Source organism: Hyperolius riggenbachi, chromosome 3 (assembly GCF_040937935.1).
Source record: "Hyperolius riggenbachi isolate aHypRig1 chromosome 3, aHypRig1.pri, whole genome shotgun sequence".
Taxonomy (NCBI): Eukaryota; Metazoa; Chordata; class Amphibia; order Anura; family Hyperoliidae; genus Hyperolius; species Hyperolius riggenbachi.
In genome coordinates, this window is record NC_090648.1 from 39,505,688 (window position 1) to 39,530,607 (window position 24,920).

Sequence of the window (24,920 nt, forward strand, 5' to 3'; positions counted from 1 at the left end):
ATTAGTAATATTCAGAGATAAAGAACTCTTCATTTTCTGTTTACCAACTTACATATCGCAAAATTCACACTTTAACTTCTCTAAAACTAATCTGACATCACCACCATCTCTTTTCTATCAGTACATCTTATTTCCTCTCTCTTACTGGGAAAACATAGACTACAGACAGGATATGGCAGTGATCACACATTACCTGCCGTGTAGTATAGCTACAGCACTCTGCAAGGAGATATGAGGCTGCTAATCTTGCTCTTCTTTCATTTTCAAGGTAGGGCTTCTCATTACAGGTTGGACACTGTTAAATCTACTGCATTTATTAAGTGTATTATGACATTTTCTGTGCAACCTAGGTATAGGCTTCAGTCAGGGGAGGATTGGGGACATGCGGCTTGAGGTGTGTTTGTGGCCTGGAATTTGTCCATGATCTCACCACACAAGAGCAGCTTGCTAGCAAGGAAATATTGGAGTGTGCCAGCCAAATACATCTATATTTAACTTTCCTTTCCAAATTGCACCATCATTTGGACAATCTGCTCTGCTCCAAAGTCCATAAGTTGTTTTTGTGCTGTTCACAGTTTGTTCCGGTCATTGGTGAACTTATTAGCCTTAATTTGATCACCAAAGTAAGGGGCTCAAAGATCGATGACCTCTGTTCATGTGTAAGATCTCTGCAGCAATGTCCTACCACAGAGATAAGAAGCAATGGGGGATAGATTGTCCATAACTTTGCCTTGCATCAAGCAGTACAGTGCTTGCAGATTGATTGAAGCTTGATAGAGTTCCTCTGAAACCTTTCAAAATTAAGCTTGTCGTGTTAGGAGTCAATTACTACCCGATCACTCAGCTAGGCATGTTGGGCCATAAATTACCTGTGTATGAGTGGGGATGAGCAAGCAACAATGACCAGTTTGGTCTTGCAGGGAATCAGGCCCAATTTTGCTTTACAAGATTCACACAACCCGAGGCCGGTTTCACACTAGCAACTAGCATCATGATTGCAGTGGATCGGATAATCGCAACACTAAAAAGAAGCTTCGTAGACACCTACGGTGATGTGCGGTAATTTGATTCTTGGCAGCAAACCAAACTCTGAGTGAGGCTCTTTAGATCACTTCCTGTAGTGGAAATACGAAATGCAAGGCAGTGTATAGGTTATTTCCGTGCATGCGCACCACAACGTGAACCGGAAAAAGTTTCAAATATCTGCGGCGTCATTGACTTACATGACTTTCGATCGATCAGATGCTATTCCGCCGCATCGCACCGCATCAGGTATGACCATAGACTTTCATTGCTTTAGCGTTACCCAGCAGTAAAAAAGGATAACTCAACGCAATAAGAAAAGTCCTTGGGCTTGATTCACAAAGCCATGATAATTCTGATCACGGTCACGCTAGCATTTTGCACTCGTTATAATGCGAGTAACGCATTATAACGCGCAATTGCAAATTTTTGCGCGCAATCACAAATTTTCGCGTGAAAATGCGGCCTTTTCTGTGCAAAAGTGCGGCCTTTTCTGCGCAAAAATTCACGATTGTACGTGAAAACCGCTATGCGAAAAACGTTAACGCGACCGTGATGAGAGTTATCACGACTTTGTGAATCAAGCCCCTAGTGGGAAAGGGACATGACAGTCAAGTTCGCCATCAGGCAGGCTAAAGCAACAACGGAGAAGTACAAAAGGCAATCATTTTTTTTCCTTGTTAACAATCATAACATTGTTAATTTTGAATCTGCCTCACTGTACTCACTTTTATTGCCAGCGGTTTAGACATTAACCACTTCCCAACCACAGATTTTCCCCCTTAAAAACAGAGCAATTTTAACATCACACTCCTCCCATTCATTCACCAATAACTTTATTGTTACTAATCACACAGAAATGATCTATAAATGGTTTTCTTCGTCACAAATTAGGCTTTGTTTGGGTGGTACTTTTTGTTAAGAATTATTTAGTTTACATACAGTACATTTTAAAGGGAGTAATTGGAAAAAAAATGGAAAAAAAACATTATTTTCAGTTTTCGGCCATAATAGTTTTAAAGAGAATCCGTAACAAAAATTGCATCCTGTTTTTTATCATCCTACAAGTTCCAAAAGCTATTCTAATGTGTTCTGGCTTACTGCAGCACGTTCTACTATCACCATCTCTGTAATAAATCAACTTATCTCTCTCTTGTCAGACTTGTCAGCCTGTGTCTGGAAGCCTGCCAAGTTCTTCAGTGTTGTGGTTCTGCTATGAACTCCCCCTTCCAGGCCCCTCTATGCACACTGCCTGTGTGTTATTTAGGATTAGAGCAGCTTCTCTCTTCTCTCTTATCTTTTACAAGCTGGATAAATCCTCCTCTGAGCTGGCTGGGCTTTCACATACTGAGGAGTTACAGACAAGGGCAAAGCTGTTTGCAGGAAGAAAGGAGCAGCCTGAAACTTCAGTGCATGAGAACTGCAGGGGGAAAGAAACACACAAATGATCTCTTGAGATTCAAAAGGAAGGCTGTATACAGCCTGCTTGTGTATGGATGTATTTTCTATGTGTGGACATACTGTACATCAACCTACTTCCTGTTTTGGTGGCCATTTTGTTTGTTTATAAACAAACTTTTTAAAACTGTTTTTAACCACTTTTAATGCGGCGAGGAGCAGCGAAATTGTGACAGAGGGTAATAGGAGATGTTCCCTAACGCACTGTTATGTTTACTTTTGTGCGATTTTAACAATACAGATTCTCTTTAAAATAAAATTTTCTGCTGTGGATAAAACCCACACAGTTTATTTGCCCATTTGTCCCAGTTGTTACATCGCTTTAAATTGCGTCCCTAATACAATGTATGGCGATAATATTTTAACTTGGAATAAAGGTGCATTTTTTCAGTTTAGTGACTTTGAATCACTATATAGCTAACTAAAAGCCTTTATTTGCAAAATTAACGGTAATATAACCTCATGACATACATAATAAAAACTCTATAAGATAACTAGTTATGTTTTTTTTTTTTGTTTTTTTTTTAATGGTGTCTTTTTTTTTTAAGTGTTTTATTTTTTTTAAGTGTTTTATTTTAATTTGGGGTGTAATGTGTTAAAATGTAATAAAAAAAAATATGTATAACTGTCAGACTCTTCACACAGCACAACAAGCACAACAAGCTGCTTTTCCCCAATGATGACCTCTTCACCTCGGTCTTCTCTAACTTCTCCTCCTACTCTGACTGCATGCTGTTAGTGTGAACACACAGTACAAACATGCTGCCCCTGTTATCTCTGCACCTAATGCAAATGTTTCACCTTGCTTCATGAGAGAACCGGCCCTGGTCTAACCTTAACCATCACCGCGCTGCCTGTTTGCGGAAAAAAAAATACAAAATTACTAATTTCCGGATGTTGCTTACAGCACCCAATACATTTTGCTCTATTTGTAGCAATACTTGGCAGCCCCACCGTCCAATATTTACCGGGTGTAGCTAGCACCCAAATTACCAATATTTGAATGGGAGCCTATGGCGGTGCTCATTCTTCCACCACTAGTGGGCTCCCAAATTTCCTGCTTAAACAGTCAGCACTGATGACCACAGGCACCAAATGTGTGTCAGAAAGACTGTGCAGCCAGTCCTTCTTCCAAGTGCCACCTAACCAGGGCTGGATTTACCATAAGGCACTGTAGGCATGCGCCTACAGGCACCTGTTGATGGAAAAGCGTCTCATCTCCCCTCCTTAAGTGCCTCCCTCCTGCCTTGCTTATGCAGAGTCCTGAGCAGAGAGTAAATGAGAGGTTACTCACCCTGCTCTCGGCATTCCACTGACCAGATATTCCCTTCAGTCGGGGGCACCTCAAGCTACCTAATACTTGGGGGCACCTCTAGCTACTTTATACTGAGGATAGCTCTGGCTACCCAATGCTAAGGGGCACCTGTAACTACCTATGATGGGAAAGGAAAGTAATCGAGAAGTGTCAGCTGGGCCAGCCAGCACACTTGCAGTGCAGTTTGGTGGGGGTTTGTAGGTTCATGGAGGGAGAAGTCTAAGGTGCAGGACATCTGTGCCTATAGGCTCCTGTGGGGTAAATCTGGGCCGGCACCTTACACATGAATTTGATTTTTTTTTACTGGTGTCACCGGTGTAAGACTGTATTGCAGTAACAACTGTGGCAGAAAAGTGACAGGAATACAGACTTTTAATTAATATATTCTACATATGTGTGTGTTTTCCCTGGATTTAGGCAGACTATCAAGAAGTTTTATCCAAAGAAGAAAAAAAAGCTGGAAACGTTTTACTTAAAGCTATATATATATATATATATGTATATATATATATATATATATATATATATATATATATATATATATATATATATATATATATATATATATATATATATATATAACAAATGGATTACAATAACTTTGCAGAAATCAAACATCATACTAATTAAAATATTGCAATTTTAATGGAAATGAAGAAATAGTTAAAATATCTAATTTTCCTCTTTTCATAAAGTTGGAGTGTCGGTTACCCAACTGGATGAGCTGATAGGTGTTCCTGGTGAAGAGGTCATCATCCCGTGTCATTACCCTGAGGAGGACACTGACCCCGCCCAGGAAGTCACCTGGTATATTCCAGAAACACCTCATACATGTCGTTCAAGCCTTCTTAATATGTGGACACAAGCTGAGGTCGCAGATGACCGTTTCTCATTGGTCAAATTCCCTCACGATGTTTCACTTCGAATACATGAAATATTAACGGAAGATTATCAATATTACTGCTGTGAGGTCACCACTGCCAGAAGGGGAAGATTATTAAGCAAGCAAATCACAAAGCTTATCATTGCAAGTACAAGTAAGCTCAATCCCTGTTCCTAAATGCTAGAGATAATAAGGCAAGAAAAAACTTACCACCACACATCAATGGCATTTTCAATGTTATTTCACTAAAGAAGCTTGCCTTGTTAAGATGTAGAGATACCTTTTCACAGTGAGAGAGTTATCTTATCATTTCTGTCCTTAAAGGGAACCTGAACTGAAAATAAAAAGTCAAAATAACCACCATACACAGGTCATACTTACCGCCTGTGTAGTCTACTACTTAATCTATCTCTCCTCTCCTGCGTCCCATTTGTCCATTGTGATCAATGGATTTCTCTGTCCTCCATTTTAAAAATGGCCACTACCCCCTATAAGCTTCTTGGTCAGCACACTGTTAAACTGTCATATCACCCACTTGAGCCATATGGAAGCATGGACATTACCTTGCACATTCAGTTGTAACTGACAGCTGCTGATATAATATAACTGACAGCAACTGGTATATTTCAGTTCTGACAAAATATTGTCAGAACTGGAAGGGATCACTGTAAGAAGAAAATGGTGATCTTCTGAGAGGAACGGACAGTGAGGTTAGTGTATAATATTCATTTGCAGCTACATCATGTGTTTATTTTAAATAATTTTCCTCCCTTCAGGTTACTTTTAAAGAGAAACTGTAACCAAGGATTAAACTTCATCCCAATCAGTAGATGATACCCCCTTTCCCATGAGAAATCTTTTCCTTTTCACAAACGGATCATCTGGGGGCTCTGTATGGCTGACTGATATTGTGGTGAAACCCCTCCCACATTGTGATGTCAGCTCCTCACAGCACTGAGGTACTGACATCACACTGTGGGAACCTTGTTGCATTGTGGAAAATAACAGCTGTTTCCAACTGCCAAAAAAGCAAGCAGCATCTCCTTCCAATGACATCATCTGCCAGTAGTAAAAATGTCCCCATGTGATAAACGTCAGCATAAAAATCAGGGAGAGGAAAAATTTTACAGTGAGAAAACACTGACTAAATCATTTATACATAATTATTGTAAAAATTAAGCACTTTTTAGTACATTTTTTTCACTGGAGTTCCTCTTTAAAGCATTCCCGAGATGAAAAACTAACTATAACAAGTGACTTGTCGATATATCTTATCTAAACAGAATTAATGTTATCACAGGCAGCGCTACTTCAAAGAATAGTCACCAAAGTCTTTACTACACCGGGTCCTATGAGTTTGCTGTGGGGATATCCAAAAATTAGAAATCAATAGCAAAAGTTCCACTTGTATTAAAGGGGCTCTACAGCGAAAAACTGTAAACTTTAAAATATGTGCAAACATATACAAATAAGAAGTACATTTTTTCCAGAGTAAAATGAGCCATAAATTACTTTTCTCCTATGTTGCTGTCACTTACAGTAGGTAGTAGAAATCTGACAGAAGTGACAGGTTTTGGACTAGTCCATCTCTCTATAGGGGATTCTCAGCAAGGATTTTATTCTTTATAAAGATATTCTCGAAAAAGGATTTATACAATGATGCTGGCCGGCTTCCCTGCTCGCTACACAGTTTTTTTGCCAGTTGGACAGAGCAACTGCCATTCACTAAGTGCTTTTGAAAATAAATATATCTCTGAGAATCCCCTACAAAGAGATGGACTAGTCCAAAACCTGTCACTTCTGTCAGATTTCTACTGCCTACTGTAAGTGACAGCAACATAGGAGCTAAGTCGTTTATGGCTCATTTTACTCTGGAAAAAAATGTACTCCTTATTTGTATATGTTTGCACATATTTTACATTTTACAGTTTTTCGCTGTAGTGCCCCTTTAAGCACAACCTAGAAAAGGAAACAAATTGCACATCGCCTAATGCTGCTAATGAGAGCAATTCTGTGACACGACCCGTGCAGGTGCAAACCGTGCCAGCACTCGTGAAACCACCACCAACATCAAAGGGGCTCACCGGATGTAGGCCACCTCGTTTTTCAGGTGGGTCTCAGGCTCAATATTGTGTTCCACTAGGTTCCTCAGTGAATCACACCAATCAGCAGATATAAACCTTTTTTAATCTTCATAAAACTTCAGATAACTTCAGACTGGCCAGTACGCATGACGTCAGCACGCTTGGGAACGGTGTACGGAAGGGAGCCCGAGGAGTGTGGGAACTTTCACAGTGCGGGACGCCGCCCGGGAGATATCCACAAGTCCATTAGGGCCCTAGGATCACCGCTCAGATACGTCTATACTACTTTTGTATCTTGTAAGTAGGAGATTGGCGCGAGAAGCGCGGTTGTACATGTCAGTTGTCAAAACTTACTGCGCAATGAAGTTTTTTTTACTGTGTTTTTATCTGAAGTTTTATGAAGATTAAAAAAGGTTTATATCTGCTGATTGGTGTGATTCACTGAGGAACCTAGTGGAACACAATATTGAGCCTGAGATCCACCTGAAAAACGAGGTGGCCTACATCCGGTGAGCCCCTTTGATGTTGGTGGTGGTTTCACGAGTGCTGGCACGGTTTGCACCTGCACGGGTCGTGTCACAGAATTGCTCTCATTAGCAGTATTAGGCGATGTGCAATTTGTTTCCTCTTCTAGGTTGTGCTTAATACAAGTGAGAGCTTGTATTAAATTTGTTTGGTAGCGCACCCAGGCTATGCATATACATAGGTTAGGATTTAGTTAGTGTTAGGCCCCTCCCATGGAGGATCGACTTCTTCACAGTGGGAGGGACGAGTACTTAATAGGTTGCATGCAAGCTGTTACAGGAAACCAACATCCTCCTCCAGTGGTAGACAGGTCATGTCATGTGTATGCTCGGTGTGTATTCGACCCCACAAGTGGGGCTTGCACTCTTTTGCAGGTAGGCACTAGTCTGTTTTTAAGTAGCGCTGCTCATTTCCTTGCTATGTACTAATTTAATTTGTTTTTGGTCAGCTGCTCCCACTTAACAGCCATGCTTTTGGTGTATATGCAGAGCTTCTGTTTGGGTTCAAGGTGCGTTTGTAGTTCCTGGGGGGGCTCAGCGCATCTCTGATTGGAGGCCATTCGGAGGCGGCCTGGTGTTGCGCTGATCCACCTTTTGCGCAATTTCGATTTTTCAATTTTATTTGGTAGCGCACCCAGGCTATGCATATACATAGGTTAGGATTTAGTTAGTGTTAGACCCCTCCCATGGAGGATCGACTTCTTCACAGTGGGAGGGACGAGTACTTAATAGGTTGCATGCAAGCTGTTACAGGAAACCAACATCCTCCTCCAGTGGTAGACAGGTCATGTCATGTGTATGCTCGGTGTGTATTCGACTCCACAAGTGGGGCTTGCACTCTTTTGCAGGTAGGCACTAGTCTGTTTTTAAGTAGCGCTGCTCATTTCCTTGCTATGTACTAATTTAATTTGTTTTTGGTCAGCTGCTCCCACTTAACAGCCATGCTTTTGGTGTATATGCAGAGCTTCTGTTTGGGTTCAAGGTGCGTTTGTAGTTCCTGGGGGGGCTCAGCGCATCTCTGATTGGAGGCCATTTGGAGGCGGCCTGGTGTTGCGCTGATCCACCTTTTGCACAAGTGAGAGCGCAGTGGAATTTTTGCTATTGATATATCTTATCTACAGTTTAGATAAAACATTACATGGCATTTTAACTTGAAAAACCAAAATTTACTTTTAGCAGAGCAGTCAATATTAAAAGTATTATTGCCCCCACAGTGCCAACAATGGACAAGAAAAAGAACATGAATGGTTCCTTTAAAGTGGATCCGAGATGAAAAACTAACTATAACAAGTAACTTGTCTATATATCATATCTAAAACTTAGATAGTTTACACAGCAAATCTAGCTGCAAACAGCTTCAACGGTATACGATTACGTCTTCCTGTGATACAATGACAGCAACCATGTTCTGCTTGTGATCATTACACACAGGCAAGCTGCTCTGCATCTACATCTCTCAGCCTGTGAAAACTCCTCCTCCCCTCTGCGTCTGAAATCTCTGGCTAGTAAACTCCTCCTCCTCCTGCCCAGACTGAGCTCCCATACGCCCTTGCTACATGGGTCTCAGAGTGCCTTGGTGCTAGAGGAGCTGTGGGTGTGGCTTGTTTAGTTTATAGGGAATTAGAGTATTAAAACAAACACAAAAAAGTATTTGGCTTGAGGAATGCCCTAAAATGAATTTTGGCTCCTTTTCTTGTCACTAATAAAGCTTTCTTTTGGTGCTATTTGATTGCTGCTGCGATTTTTACTTTTTATTATATTCATCAAAAAAGACATGAATTTTGGCAAAAAAATGATTTTTTTAACATTCTGTGCTGACATTTTTCAAATAAAGAAAAATTTCTGTATACATGCACCGCGAAAAATGTGGACAAACATGTTTTTGATTAAAAAAAAAAAACATTCAGCCTATATTTATTGGTTTGGGTAAAAGTTATAGCGTTTAAAAACTATGGTGCAAAAAGTGAATTTTCCCATTTTCCAGCATCTCTGCCTTTTCTGACCACCTGACATGTTTCATGAGGGGCTAGAATTCCAGGATAGTATAAATACCCCCCAAATGACCCCATTTTGGAAAGAAGACATCCCAAAGTATTCACTGAGAGGCATAGTGAGTTCATAGAAGATATTATTTTTTGTCACAAGTAAGCGGAAAATGACACTTTGTGACAAAAAAATTTAAAAAGTTTCCATTTCTTCTAATTTGCGACAAAAAAAAATGAAATCTGCCACGGACTCACTATGCTCCTCTCTGAATACCTTGAAGTGTCTACTTTCCAAAATGGGGTCATTTGTGGGGTGTGTTCACTGTCCTGACATTTTGGGGGGTGCTAAATTGTAAGCACCCCTGTAAAGCCTAAAGGTGCTCATTGGACTTTTAGCCCCTTAGCGCAGGTAGGCTGCAAAAAAGTGCCACACATGTGGTATTGCCGTACTCAGGAGAAGTAGTATAATGTGTTTTGGGGTGTATTTTTACACATACCCATGCTGGGTGGGAGAAATATCTCTGTAAATGACAATTGTTTGATTTTTTTTTACACACAATTGTCCATTTACAGAGAGATTTCTCCCACTCAGCATGGGTATGTGTAAAAATACACCCCAAAACACATTATACTACTTCTCCTGAGCACGGCGATACCACATTTGTGGCACTTTTTTGCACCCTAACTGCGCTAAGGGGCCCAAAGTCCAATGAGTACCTTTAGGATTTCACAGGTCATTTTTGTTTCAAGATTTTATTTTTTGTCGCAAGTTAGCGGAAATTGATTTTAATTGTTTTTTTTCACAAAGTGTCATTTTCCGCTAATTTGTGACAGAAAATAAAATCTTCTATGAACTCACCATACTCCTAACGGAATACCTTTGGGTGTCTTCTTTCTATAATGGGGTCATTTGTGGGGTTCCTATACTGCCCTGGCATTTTAGGGACCCTAAACCGTGAGGAGTAGTCTTGAAACCAAATGTCGCAAAATGACCTGTGAAATCCTAAAGGCACTCATTGGACTTTGGGCCCCTTAGTGCACTTGGGGTGTAAAAAAGTGCCACACATGTGGTACCGCCGTACTCAAGAGAAGTAGTATAATGTGTTTCTGGGTGTATTTTTACACATACCCATGCTGGGTGGGAGAAATATCTCTATAAATGACAATTGTTTGATTTTTTTTACACACAATTGTCCATTTACAGAGAGATTTCTCCCACTCAGCATGGGTATGTGTAAAAATACCCCTCAAAACACATTATACTACTTCTCCTGAGTACGGTGATACCACATGTGTGGCAGTTTTTTGCACCCTAACTGCGCTAAGGGGCCCAAAGTCCAATGAGAACCTTTAGGATTTCACAGGTCATTTTTGTTTCAAGACTACTCCTCACGGTTTAGGGCCCCTAAAATGCCAGGGCAGTATAGGAACCCCACTAATGACCCCATTTTAGAAAGAAGACACCCTAAGGTATTCCGTTAGGAGTATGGTGAGTTCGTAGAAGATTTTATTTTTTTGTCACAAGTTAGCGGAAATTGATTTTAATTGGTTTTTTTTCACAAAGTGTCATTTTCCGCTAACTTGTGACAAAAAATAAAATCTTCTATGAACTCACCATACTCCTAACGGAATACCTTTGGGTGTCTTCTTTCTAGAATGGGGTCATTTGTGGGGTTCCTATACTGCCCTTGCATTTTAGGGGCCCTAAACCGTGAGGAGTAGTCTTGAAACCAAATGTCGCAAAATGACCTGTGAAATCCTAAAGGTACTCATTGGACTTTGGGCCCCTTAGCGTACTTAGGGTGTAAAAAAGTGCCACACATGTGGTACCGCCGTACTCAGGAGAAGTAGTATAATGTGTTTTGGGGTGTATTTTTACACATACCCATGCTGGGTGGGAGAAATATCTCTGTAAATGACAATTGTTTGATTTTTTTTTACACACAATTGTCCATTTACAGAGAGATTTCTCCCACTCAGCATGGGTATGTGTAAAAATACACCCCAAAACACATTATACTACTTCTCCTGAGCACGGCGATACCACATTTGTGGCACTTTTTTGCACCCTAACTGCGCTAAGGGGCCCAAAGTCCAATGAGTACCTTTAGGATTTCACAGGTCATTTTTGTTTCAAGACTACTCCTCACGGTTTTGGGCCCCTAAAATGCCAGGGCAGTATAGGAACCCCACTAATGACCCCATTTTAGAAAGAAGACACCCTAAGGTATTCCGTTAGGAGTATGGCGAGTTCATAGAAGATTTTATTTTTTGTCGCAAGTTAGCGGAAATTGATTTTAATTGTTTTTTTTCACAAAGTGTCATTTTCCGCTAATTTGTGACAGAAAATAAAATCTTCTATGAACTCACCATACTCCTAACGGAATACCTTTGGGTGTCTTCTTTCTAGAATGGGGTCATTTGTGGGGTTCCTATACTGCCCTTGCATTTTAGGGGCCCTAAACCGTGAGGAGTAGTCTTGAAACCAAATGTCGCAAAATGACCTGTGAAATCCTAAAGGTACTCATTGGACTTTGGGCCCCTTAGCGTACTTAGGGTGTAAAAAAGTGCCACACATGTGGTACCGCCGTACTCAGGAGAAGTAGTATAATGTGTTTTGGGGTGTATTTTTACACATACCCATGCTGGGTGGGAGAAATATCTCTGTAAATGACAATTGTTTGATTTTTTTTTACACACAATTGTCCATTTACAGAGAGATTTCTCCCACCCAGCATGGGTATGTGTAAAAATACATCCCAAAACACATTATACTACTTCTCCTGAGTATGGAGATACCACATGTGTGACACTTTTTTGCAGCCTAGGTGCGCTAAGGGGCCCAACGTCCTATGCACAGGTCATTTTGAGGCATTTGTTTTCTAGACTACTCCTCACGGTTTAGGGCCCCTAAAATGCCAGGGCAGTATAGGAACCCCACAAGTGACCCCATTTTAGAAAGAAGACACCCCAAGGTATTCCGTTAGGTGTATGGCGAATTCATAGAAGATTTTATTTTTTGTCACAAGTTAGTGAAAAATGACACTTTGTGAAAAAAAAAAACAATAAAAATCAATTTCCGCTAACTTTTGACAAAAAATAAAATCTTCTATGAACTTGTCATACACCTAACAGAATACCTTGGAGTGTCTTTTTTTCTAAAATGGGGTCACTTGTGGGGTTCCTATACCGCCCTGGCATTTTAGGGGCCCAAAACCGTGAGTAGTCTGGAAACCAAATGTCTCAAAATGACTGTTCAGGGGTATAAGCATCTGCAAATTTTGATGACAGGTGGTCTATGAGGGGGCGAATTTTGTGGAACCGGTCATAAGCAGGGTGGCCTTTTAGATGACAGGTTGTATTGGGCCTGCTCTGATGGATAGGAGTGCTAGGGGGGTGACAGGAGGTGATTGATGGGTGTCTCAGGGGTGTGGTTAGAGGGGAAAATAGATGCAATCAATGCACTGGGGAGGTGATCGGAAGGGGGTCTGAGGGGGATCTGAGGGTTTGGCCGAGTGATCAGGAGACCACACGGGGCAAATTAGGGCCTGATCTGATGGGTAGGTGTGCTCGGGGTTGACAGGAGGTGATTGATGGGTGTCTCAAGGTGTGATTAGAGGGGGGAATAGATGCAAGCAATGCACTGGCGAGGTGATCCGGGCTGGGGTCTGAGGGCGTTCTAAGGGTGTGGGCGGGTGATTGAGTGCCCTAGGGGCAGATAGGGGTCTAATCTGATAGGTAGCAGTGACAGGGGGTGATTGATGGGTAATTAGTGGGTGTTTAGGGTAGAGAACAGATGTAAACACTGCACTTGGGAGGTGATCGGACATCGGATCTGCGGGCAATCTATTGGTGTGGGTGGGTGATCAGATTGCCCGCAAGGGGCAGGTTAGGGGCTGATTGATGGGTGGCAGTGACAGGGGGTGATTGATGGGTGGCAGTGACAGGGGGTGATTGATGGGTAATTAGTGGGTGTTTAGGGTAGAGAACAGATGTAAACACTGCACTTGGGAGGTGATCGGACATCAGGATCTGCGGGCGATCTATTGGTGTGGGTGGGTGATCAGATTGCCCGCAAGGCAAGCTGCTCTGCATCTACATCTCTCAGCCTGTGAAAACTCCACTCCCCTCTCCTCCTCCCTCCTCCCCTCTGCGTCTGAAATCTCTGGCTAGTAAACTCCTCCTCCTGCCAAGACTGAGCTCCCATACGCCCTTGCTACATGGGTCTCAGAGTGCCTTGGTGCTGGAGGAGTTGTGGGTGTGGCTTGTTTAGTTTATAGGGAATTAGAATATTAAAACAAACACAAAAAAGTATTTGGCTTGAGGAATGCCTTATAAACTATATGAAAGGAACACAATTATAATGAGTAAATGTTTATCTGGGATCCAATTTAAGTTACAGTATCTCCTCTGTAATTATTTTCACATGCAGTTAATTAACAGCCTGTCTTTAACTTTAGAATTCTGTAGTAATTTTAAGGATTGAAATGTTAACTTTAGAGATCTCTCCTTAACTTAACCACTTGAGGACCGTGGGCTTTACCCCCCTTAAGGACCAGGCACTTTTTTTTCCATTCAGACCACTGCAGCTTTCACGGTTTATTGCTCGCTCATACAACCTACCACCTAAATGAATTTTGGCTCCTTTTCTTGTCACTAATAAAGCTTTCTTTTGGTGCTATTTGATTGCTGCTGCGATTTTTACTTTTTATTATATTCATCAAAAAAGACATGAATTTTGGCAAAAAAATGATTTTTTTAACTTTCTGTGCTGACATTTTTCAAATAAAGTAAAATTTCTGTATACATGCAGCGCGAAAAATGTGGACAAACATGTTTTTGATAAAAAAAACCCATTCAGCCTATATTTATTGGTTTGGGTAAAAGTTATAGCGTTTACAAACTATGGTGCAAAAAGTGAATTTTCCCATTTTCCAGCATCTCTGCCTTTTCTGACCACCTGACATGTTTCATGAGGGGCTAGAATTCCAGGAGATATATACATACCCCCCAAATGACCCCGTTTTGGAAAGAAGACAGCCCAAAGTATTCACTGAGAGGCATAGTGAGTTCATAGAAGATATTATTTTTTGTCACAAGTAAGTGGAAATTGACACTTTGTGACAAAAAAAAAAAAAAAAAGTTTCCATTTCTTCTAACTTGCGACAAAAAAAAATGAAATCTGTCAAGGACTCACTAAAGTCCAATGAGTACCTTTAGGATTTCACAGGTCATTTTTGTTTCAAGACTACTCCTCACGGTTTTGGGCCCCTAAAATGCCAGGGCAGTATAGGAACCCCACTAATGACCCCATTTTAGAAAGAAGACACCCTAAGGTATTCCGTTAGGAGTATGGCGAGTTCATAGAAGATTTTATTTTTTGTCGCAAGTTAGCGGAAATTGATTTTAATTAGTTTTTTTCACAAAGTGTCATTTTCCGCTAATTTGTGACAAAAAATAAAATCTTCTATGAACTCACCATACTCCTAACGGAATACCTTTGGGTGTCTTCTTTCTAGAATGGGGTCATTTGTGGGGTTCCTATACTGCCCTGGCATTTTAGGGGCCCTAAACCATGAGGAGTAGTCTTGAAACCAAATGTTGCAAAATGACCTATGAAATCCTAAAGGTACTCATTGGACTTTGGGCCCCTTAGTGCACTTGGGGTGTAAAAAAGTGCCATACATGTGGTACCGCTGTACTCAAGAGAAGTAGTATAATGTGTTTTGGGGTGTATTTTTACACATACCCATGCTGGGTGGGAGAAATATCTCTATAAATGACAATTGTTTGATTTTTTTTACACACAATTGTCCATTTACAAAGATATTTCTCCCACTCAGCATGGGTATGTGTAAAAATACACCCCAAAACACATTATACTACTTCTCCTGAGTACGGTGATACCACATGTGTGGCACTTTTTTGCAGCCTAACTGCGCTAAGGGGCCCAAAGTCCAATGAGTACCTTTAGGATTTCACAGGTCATTTTTGTTTCAAGACTACTCCTCACGGTTTTGGGCCCCTAAAATGCCAGGGCAGTATAGGAACCCCACTAATGACCCCATTTTAGAAAGAAGACACCCCAAGGTATTCCGTTAGGAGTATGGTGAGTTCATAGAAGATTTTATTTTTTTGTCACAAGTTAGCGGAAATTTATTTTAATTGTTTTTTTTCACAAAGTGTCATTTTCCGCTAACTTGTGACAAAAAATAAAATCTTCTATGAACTCACCATACTCCTAACGGAATACCTTTGGGTGTCTTCTTTCTACAATGGGGTCATTTGTGGGGTTCCTATACTGCCCTGGCATTTTAGGGGCCCTAAACCGTGAGGAGTAGTCTTGAAACCAAATGTCGCAAAATGACCTGTGAAATCCTAAAGGTACTCATTGGACTTCGGGCCCCTTAGCGTACCTAGGGTGTAAAAAAGTGCCACACATGTGATACCGCCGTACTCAGGAGAAGTAGTATAATGTGTTTTGGGGTGTATTTTTACACATACCCATGCTGGGTGGGAGAAATATCTCTGTAAATGACAATTGTTTGATTTTTTTTTACACACAATTGTCCATTTACAGAGAGATTTCTCCCACCCAGCATGGGTATGTGTAAAAATACACCCCAAAACACATTATACTACTTTTCCTGAGTACGGCGGTACCACATGTGTGACACTTTTTTGCAGCCTAGGTGCGCTAAGGGGCCCAACGTCCTATTCACAGGTCATTTTGAGGCATTTGTTTTCTAGACTACTCCTCACGGTTTAGGGCCCCTAAAATGCCAGGGCAGTATAGGAACCCCACAAGTGACCCCATTTTAGAAAGAAGACACCCCAAGGTATTCCGTTAGGTGTATGGCGAGTTCATAGAAGATTTTATTTTTTGTCACAAGTTAGTGAAAAATGACACTTTGTGAAAAAAAAAAACAATAAAAATCAATTTCCGCTAACTTTTGACAAAAAATAAAATCTTCTATGAACTTGTCATACACCTAACAGAATACCTTGGGGTGTCTTTTTTTCTAAAATGGGGTCACTTGTGGGGTTCCTATACCGCCCTGGCATTTTACGGGCCCAAAACCGTGAGTAGTCTGGAAACCAAATGTCTCAAAATGACTGTTCAGGGGTATAAGCATCTGCAAATTTTGATGACAGGTGGTCTATGAGGGGGCGAATTTTGTGGAACCGGTCATAAGCAGGGTGGCCTTTTAGATGACAGGTTGTATTGGGCCTGATCTGATGGATAGGAGTGCTAGGGGGGTGACAGGAGGTGATTGATGGGTGGGGTCTGAGGGCGTTCTGAGGGTGTGGGTGGGTGATTGAGTGCCCTAGGGGCAGATAGGGGTCTAATCTGATAGGTAGCAGTGACAGGGGGTGATTGATGGGTAATTAGTGGGTGTTTAGGGTAGAGAACAGATGTAAACACTGCACTTGGGAGGTGATCGGACATCGGATCTGCGGGCAATCTATTGGTGTGGGTGGGTGATCAGATTGCCCGCAAGGGGCAGGTTAGGGGCTGATTGATGGGTGGCAGTGACAGGGGGTGATTGATGGGTGGCAGTGACAGGAGGTGATTAATGGGTAATTAGTGGGTGTTTAGGGTAGAGGACAGATGTAAACACTGCACTTGGGAGGTGATCGGACATCGGATCTGCGGGTGATCTATTGGTGTGGGTGGGTGATCAGATTGCCCGCAAGGCAAGCTGCTCTGCATCTACATCTCTCAGCCTGTGAAAATTCCGCTCCCCTCTCCTCCTCCCTTCTCCCCTCTGCGTCTGAAATCTCTGGCTAGTAAACTCCTCCTCCTCCTGCCCAGACTGAGCTCCCATACGCCCTTGCTACATGGGTCTCAGAGTGCCTTGGTGCTGGAGGAGTTGTAGGTGTGGCTTGTTTAGTTTATAGGGAATTAGAGTATTAAAACAAACACAAAAAAGTATTTGGCTTGAGGAATGCCCTATAAACTATATGAAAGGAACACAATTATAATGAGTAAATGTTTATCTGGGATCCAATTTAAGTTACAGTATCTCCTCTGTAATTATTTTCACATGCAGTTAATTAACAGCCTGTCTTTAACTTTAGAATTCTGTAGTAATTTTAAGGATTGAAATGTTAACTTTAGAGATCTCTCCTTAACTTAACCACTTGAGGACCGTGGGCTTTACCCCCCTTAAGGACCAGGCACTTTTTTTTCCATTCAGACCACTGCAGCTTTCACGGTTTATTGCTCGCTCATACAACCTACCACCTAAATGAATTTTGGCTCCTTTTCTTGTCACTAATAAAGCTTTCTTTTGGTGCTATTTGATTGCTGCTGCAATTTTTACTTTTTATTATATTCATCAAAAAAGACATGAATTTTGGCAAAAAAATGATTTTTTTAACTTTCTGTGCTGACATTTTTCAAATAAAGTAAAATTTCTGTATACATGCAGCGCGAAAAATGTGGACAAACATGTTTTTGATAAAAAAAACCCATTCAGCCTATATTTATTGGTTTGGGTAAAAGTTATAGCGTTTACAAACTATGGTGCAAAAAGTGAATTTTCCCATTTTCCAGCATCTCTGCCTTTTCTGACCACCTGACATGTTTCATGAGGGGCTAGAATTCCAGGAGATATATACATACCCCCCAAATGACCCCGTTTTGGAAAGAAGACAGCCCAAAGTATTCACTGAGAGGCATAGTGAGTTCATAGAAGATATTATTTTTTGTCACAAGTAAGTGGAAATTGACACTTTGTGACAAAAAAAAAAAAAAAAAGTTTCCATTTCTTCTAACTTGCGACAAAAAAAAATGAAATCTGTCAAGGACTCACTAAAGTCCAATGAGTACCTTTAGGATTTCACAGGTCATTTTTGTTTCAAGACTACTCCTCACGGTTTTGGGCCCCTAAAATGCCAGGGCAGTATAGGAACCCCACTAATGACCCCATTTTAGAAAGAAGACACCCTAAGGTATTCCGTTAGGAGTATGGCGAGTTCATAGAAGATTTTATTTTTTGTCGCAAGTTAGCGGAAATTGATTTTAATTAGTTTTTTTCACAAAGTGTCATTTTCCGCTAATTTGTGACAAAAAATAAAATCTTCTATGAACTCACCATACTCCTAACGGAATACCTTTGGGTGTCTTCTTTCTAGAATGGGGTCATTTGTGGGGTTCCTATACTGCCCTGGCATTTTAGGGGCCCTAAACCGTGAGGAGTAGTCTTGAAACCAAATGTTGCAAAATGACCTATGAAATCCTAAAGGTACTCATTGGACTTTGGGCCCCTTAGTGCACTTGGGGTGTAAAAAAGTGCCATACATGTGGTACCGCTGTACTCAAGAGAAGTAGTATAATGTGTTTTGGGGTGTATTTTTACACATACCCATGCTGGGTGGGAGAAATATCTCTATAAATGACAATTGTTTGATTTTTTTTACACACAATTGTCCATTTACAAAGATATTTCTCCCACTCAGCATGGGTATGTGTAAAAATACACCCCAAAACACATTATACTACTTCTCCTGAGTACGGTGATACCACATGTGTGGCACTTTTTTGCAGCCTAACTGCGCTAAGGGGCCCAAAGTCCAATGAGTACCTTTAGGATTTCACAGGTCATTTTTGTTTCAAGACTACTCCTCACGGTTTTGGGCCCCTAAAATGCCAGGGCAGTATAGGAACCCCACTAATGACCCCATTTTAGAAAGAAGACACCCCAAGGTATTCCGTTAGGAGTATGGTGAGTTCATAGAAGATTTTATTTTTTTGTCACAAGTTAGCGGAAATTTATTTTAATTGTTTTTTTTCACAAAGTGTCATTTTCCGCTAACTTGTGACAAAAAATAAAATCTTCTATGAACTCACCATACTCCTAACGGAATACCTTTGGGTGTCTTCTTTCTACAATGGGGTCATTTGTGGGGTTCCTATACTGCCCTGGCATTTTAGGGGCCCTAAACCGTGAGGAGTAGTCTTGAAACCAAATGTCGCAAAATGACCTGTGAAATCCTAAAGGTACTCATTGGACTTCGGGCCCCTTAGCGTACCTAGGGTGTAAAAAAGTGCCACACATGTGATACCGCCGTACTCAGGAGAAGTAGTATAATGTGTTTTGGGGTGTATTTTTACACATACCCATGCTGGGTGGGAGAAATATCTCTGTAAATGACAATTGTTTGATTTTTTTTTACACACAATTGTCCATTTACAGAGAGATTTCTCCCACCCAGCATGGGTATGTGTAAAAATACACCCCAAAACACATTATACTACTTTTCCTGAGTACGGCGGTACCACATGTGTGACACTTTTTTGCAGCCTAGGTGCGCTAAGGGGCCCAACGTCCTATTCACAGGTCATTTTGAGGCATTTGTTTTCTAGACTACTCCTCACGGTTTAGGGCCCCTAAAATGCCAGGGCAGTATAGGAACCCCACAAGTGACCCCATTTTAGAAAGAAGACACCCCAAGGTATTCCGTTAGGTGTATGGCGAGTTCATAGAAGATTTTATTTTTTGTCACAAGTTAGTGAAAAATGACACTTTGTGAAAAAAAAAAACAATAAAAATCAATTTCCGCTAACTTTTGACAAAAAATAAAATCTTCTATGAACTTGTCATACACCTAACAGAATACCTTGGGGTGTCTTTTTTTCTAAAATGGGGTCACTTGTGGGGTTCCTATACCGCCCTGGCATTTTACGGGCCCAAAACCGTGAGTAGTCTGGAAACCAAATGTCTCAAAATGACTGTTCAGGGGTATAAGCATCTGCAAATTTTGATGACAGGTGGTCTATGAGGGGGCGAATTTTGTGGAACCGGTCATAAGCAGGGTGGCCTTTTAGATGACAGGTTGTATTGGGCCTGATCTGATGGATAGGAGTGCTAGGGGGGTGACAGGAGGTGATTGATGGGTGTCTCAAGGTGTGATTAGAGGGGGGAATAGATGCAAGCAATGCACTGGCGAGGTGATCAGGGCTGGGGTCTGAGGGCGTTCTGAGGGTGTGGGTGGGTGATTGAGTGCCCTAGGGGCAGATAGGGGTCTAATCTGATAGGTAGCAGTGACAGGGGGTGATTGATGGGTAATTAGTGGGTGTTTAGGGTAGAGAACAGATGTAAACACTGCACTTGGGAGGTGATCGGACATCGGATCTGCGGGCAATCTATTGGTGTGGGTGGGTGATCAGATTGCCCGCAAGGGGCAGGTTAGGGGCTGATTGATGGGTGGCAGTGACAGGGGGTGATTGATGGGTGGCAGTGACAGGAGGTGATTAATGGGTAATTAGTGGGTGTTTAGGGTAGAGGACAGATGTAAACACTGCACTTGGGAGGTGATCGGACATCGGATCTGCGGGTGATCTATTGGTGTGGGTGGGTGATCAGATTGCCCGCAAGGCAAGCTGCTCTGCATCTACATCTCTCAGCCTGTGAAAATTCCGCTCCCCTCTCCTCCTCCCTTCTCCCCTCTGCGTCTGAAATCTCTGGCTAGTAAACTCCTCCTCCTCCTGCCCAGACTGAGCTCCCATACGCCCTTGCTACATGGGTCTCAGAGTGCCTTGGTGCTGGAGGAGTTGTAGGTGTGGCTTGTTTAGTTTATAGGGAATTAGAGTATTAAAACAAACACAAAAAAGTATTTGGCTTGAGGAATGCCCTATAAACTATATGAAAGGAACACAATTATAATGAGTAAATGTTTATCTGGGATCCAATTTAAGTTACAGTATCTCCTCTGTAATTATTTTCACATGCAGTTAATTAACAGCCTGTCTTTAACTTTAGAATTCTGTAGTAATTTTAAGGATTGAAATGTTAACTTTAGAGATCTCTCCTTAACTCAACCACTTGAGGACCGTGGGCTTTACCCCCCTTAAAGACCAGGCACTTTTTTTTCCATTCAGACCACTGCAGCTTTCACGGTTTATTGCTCGCTCATACAACCTACCACCTAAATGAATTTTGGCTCCTTTTCTTGTCACTAATAAAGCTTTCTTTTGGTGCTATTTGATTGCTGCTGCGATTTTTACTTTTTATTATATTCATCAAAAAAGACATGAATTTTGGCAAAAAAATGATTTTTTTAACTTTCTGTGCTGACATTTTTCAAATAAAGTGAAATTTCTTTATACACGCAGCGCGAAAAATGTGGACAAACATGTTTTTGATAAAAAAAACCCATTCAGCCTATATTTATTGGTTTGGGTAAAAGTTATAGCGTTTACAAACTATGGTGCAAAAAGTGAATTTTCCCATTTTCCAGCATCTCTGCCTTTTCTGACCACCTGACATGTTTCATGAGGGGCTAGAATTCCAGGATAGTATAAATACCCCCCAAATGACCCCATTTTGGAAAGAAGACAGCCCAAAGTATTCACTGAGAGGCATAGTGAGTTCATAGAAGATATTATTTTTTGTCACAAGTAAGCGGAAATTGACACTTTGTGACAAAAAAAAAAGTTTCCATTTCTTCTAACTTGCGACAAAAAAAAATGAAATCTGCCAAGGACTCACTAAAGTCCAATGAGTACCTTTAGGATTTCACAGGTCATTTTTGTTTCAAGACTACTCCTCACGGTTTTGGGCCCCTAAAATGCCAGGGCAGTATAGGAACCCCACTAATGACCCCATTTTAGAAAGAAGACACCCTAAGGTATTCCGTTAGGAGTATGGCGAGTTCATAGAAGATTTTATTTTTTGTCGCAAGTTAGCGGAAATTGATTTTAATTGTTTTTTTTTTCACAAAGTGTCATTTTCCGCTAATTTGTGACAAAAAATAAAATCTTCTATGAACTCACCATACTCCTAACGGAATACCTTTGGGTGTCTTCTTTCTAGAATGGGGTCAATTGTGGGGTTCCTATACTGCCCTGGCATTTTAGGGGCCCTAAACCGTGAGGAGTAGTCTTGAAACCAAATGTTGCAAAATGACCTGTGAAATCCTAAAGGTACTCATTGGACTTTGGGCCCCTTAGTGCACTTGGGGTGTAAAAAAGTGCCATACATGTGGTACCGCCGTACTCAAGAGAAGTAGTATAATGTGTTTTGGGGTGTATTTTTACACATACCCATGCTGGGTGGGAGAAATATCTCTATAAATGACAATTGTTTGATTTTTTTTACACACAATTGTTCATTTACAGAGAGATTTCTCCCACTCAGCATGGGTATGTGTAAAAATACACCCCAAAACACATTATACTACTTCTCCTGAGTACGGTGATACCACATGTGTGACACTTTTTTGCAGCCTAGTTGCGCTAAGGGGCCCAACGTCCTATTCACAGGTCATTTTGAGGCATTTGTTTTCTAGACTACTCCTCACGGTTTAGGGCCCCTAAAATGCCAGGGCAGTATAGGAGCCCACAAGTGACCCCATTTTAGAAAGAAGACACCCCAAGGTATTCCGTTAGGTGTATGGCGAGTTCATAGAAGATTTTATTTTTTGTCACAAGTTAGTGAAAAATGACACTTTGTGAAAAAAAACAACAATAAAAATCAATTTCCGCTAACTTTTGACAAAAAATAAAATTTTCTATGAGCTTTTTATACACCTAACAGAATACCTTGGGGTGTCTTTTTTTCTAAAATGGGGTCACTTGTGGGGTTCCTATACCGCCCTGGCATTTTACGGGCCCAAAACCGTGAGTAGTCTGGAAACCAAATGTCTCAACATGACTGTTCAGGGGTATAAGCATCTGCAAATTTTGATGACAGGTGGTCTATGAGGGGGCGAATTTTGTGGAACCGGTCATAAGCAGGGTGGCCTTTTAGATGACAGGTTGTATTGGGCCTGATCTGATGGATAGGAGTGCTAGGGGGTGACAGGAGGTGATTGATGGGTGTCTCAGGGGGTGGTTAGAGGGGAAAATAGATGCAATCAATGCACTGGGGAGGTGATCGGAAGGGGGTCTGAGGGGGATCTGAGGGTTTGGCCGAGTGATCAGGAGACCACACGGGGCAAATTAGGGCCTGATCTGATGGGTAGGTGTGCTCGGGGTTGACAGGAGGTGATTGATGGGTGTCTCAAGGTGTGATTAGAGGGGGGAATAGATGCAAGCAATGCACTGGCGAGGTGATCCGGGCTGGGGTCTGAGGGCGTTCTGAGGGTGTGGGCGGGTGATTGAGTGCCCTAGGGGCAGATAGGGGTCTAATCTGATAGGTAGCAGTGACAGGGGGTGATTGATGGGTAATTAGTGGGTGTTTAGGGTAGAGAACAGATGTAAACACTGCACTTGGGAGGTGATCAGACATCGGATCTGCGGGCGATCTATTGGTGTGGGTGGGTAATCAGATTGCCCGCAAGGGGCAGGTTAGGGGCTGATTGATGGGTGGCAGTGACAGGGGGTGATTGATGGGTGGCAGTGACAGGGGGTGATTGATGGGTGATTGACAGGTGATCAGTGGGTTATTACAGGGAAGAACAGATGTAAATATTGCACTGGCGAATTGAAAAGGGGGGGTCTGAGGGCAATCTGAGCGTGCTGTGGGCGATCTTGGGCAGGGGGGGGGGGAAATCAGTGTGCTTGGGTGCAGACTAGGGTGGCTGCAGCCTGCCCTGGTGGTCCCTCGGACACTGGGACCACCAGGGCAGGAGGCAGCCTGTATAATACACTTTGTATACATTACAAAGTGTATTATACACTTTGTATGCGGCGATCTGGGTGCTAGTAACCCGCCGGCGCTTCCGAACGGCCGGCGGGTTACAGCGCGAGGTGGGCGGAGCCAGTCCCCGGCGGCCGATCGCGTCACGAATGACGCGATCGCGCCGCCCATGCCCCTACAAGGACCACCGCCTCTGTGCATGCGGCGGTCCTTGCGGGGTCCACTTCCCGGCCGCCTCTGTGCGTTGGGTAGTCGGGAAGTGGTTAAAGACAGAAGAGTTAAGTTTACTACATGCCTTATCACCATGGTGATAACGCTAGAAACAGCTCAGAGTTATTAAAGACAGGAGATAAGCTTAGTGAATTGAGGCCATTTTCCTTTCCGGTGCAATATTTTGCAGTTAAGTAACATAAAATTCCTCTGAATTCAAATGGAAGGACGAATGAAAAATTAGCAGGAAGTAGGGATTATTATTATTTGCATCAATAAAGCGCCAACATACTACGCAGCGCTGGACAATAAATACATACAAGGATGACAGATATAACAAGGTTATCCAGTGGCGTAGCAATAGGGGATGCAGAGGTAGTGACCGCATCGGGGCTCTTGGGCTAGAGGGGCCCACAGGGGCCCCCCCTGAACCACCGTTTTCGTTCTTTATTGGTCCTGTGCTGATAATATTCACTTCTATAGATGCTTTGAATAGTAGTGATCATTAATACACTGTTTCCCATCCCCTTCTTGCACTTCTGATACTGCAGTTGTCCCTGATTGGTTTTGGTGCACCTTATCAATTGCTGCATATATCGTGCTTGGGGGGCCCCACTGTAAATCTTGCACCGGGGCCCACAGCTTCATAGCTACACCACTGAGGTTATCCAACACAGGACAAAGTTATACAAGGCAAAGGGTACAAGATACATGTTCATGTGGTATGGGCTGGTTAGGTAGGCCCAGTAATACAAGTACAAGGCTGTCATAGGAAAGGAGCACACGATGGCGCCGGACTCGGACGCCACGGCCACAGGGCTCCGGCCTTTTTCACTTTTTTGAGGAGGTC

The 24,920-nt window shown here is 42.0% G+C and overlaps 1 protein-coding gene across 1 annotated transcript in view; it reads left to right on the forward strand.

The window, feature by feature from the left end:
- The window catches only part of LOC137562067 (uncharacterized), a 134,346-nt gene that overhangs the window by 34,247 nt on the left and 75,179 nt on the right, over positions 1 to 24,920 (forward strand). Inside the window, exon 2 of the mRNA XM_068273406.1 lies at positions 4,492 to 4,833. Within this exon, the coding sequence (XP_068129507.1) occupies positions 4,492 to 4,833 (342 nt within the window). The remainder of the gene's footprint in view (positions 1 to 4,491; positions 4,834 to 24,920) is intronic.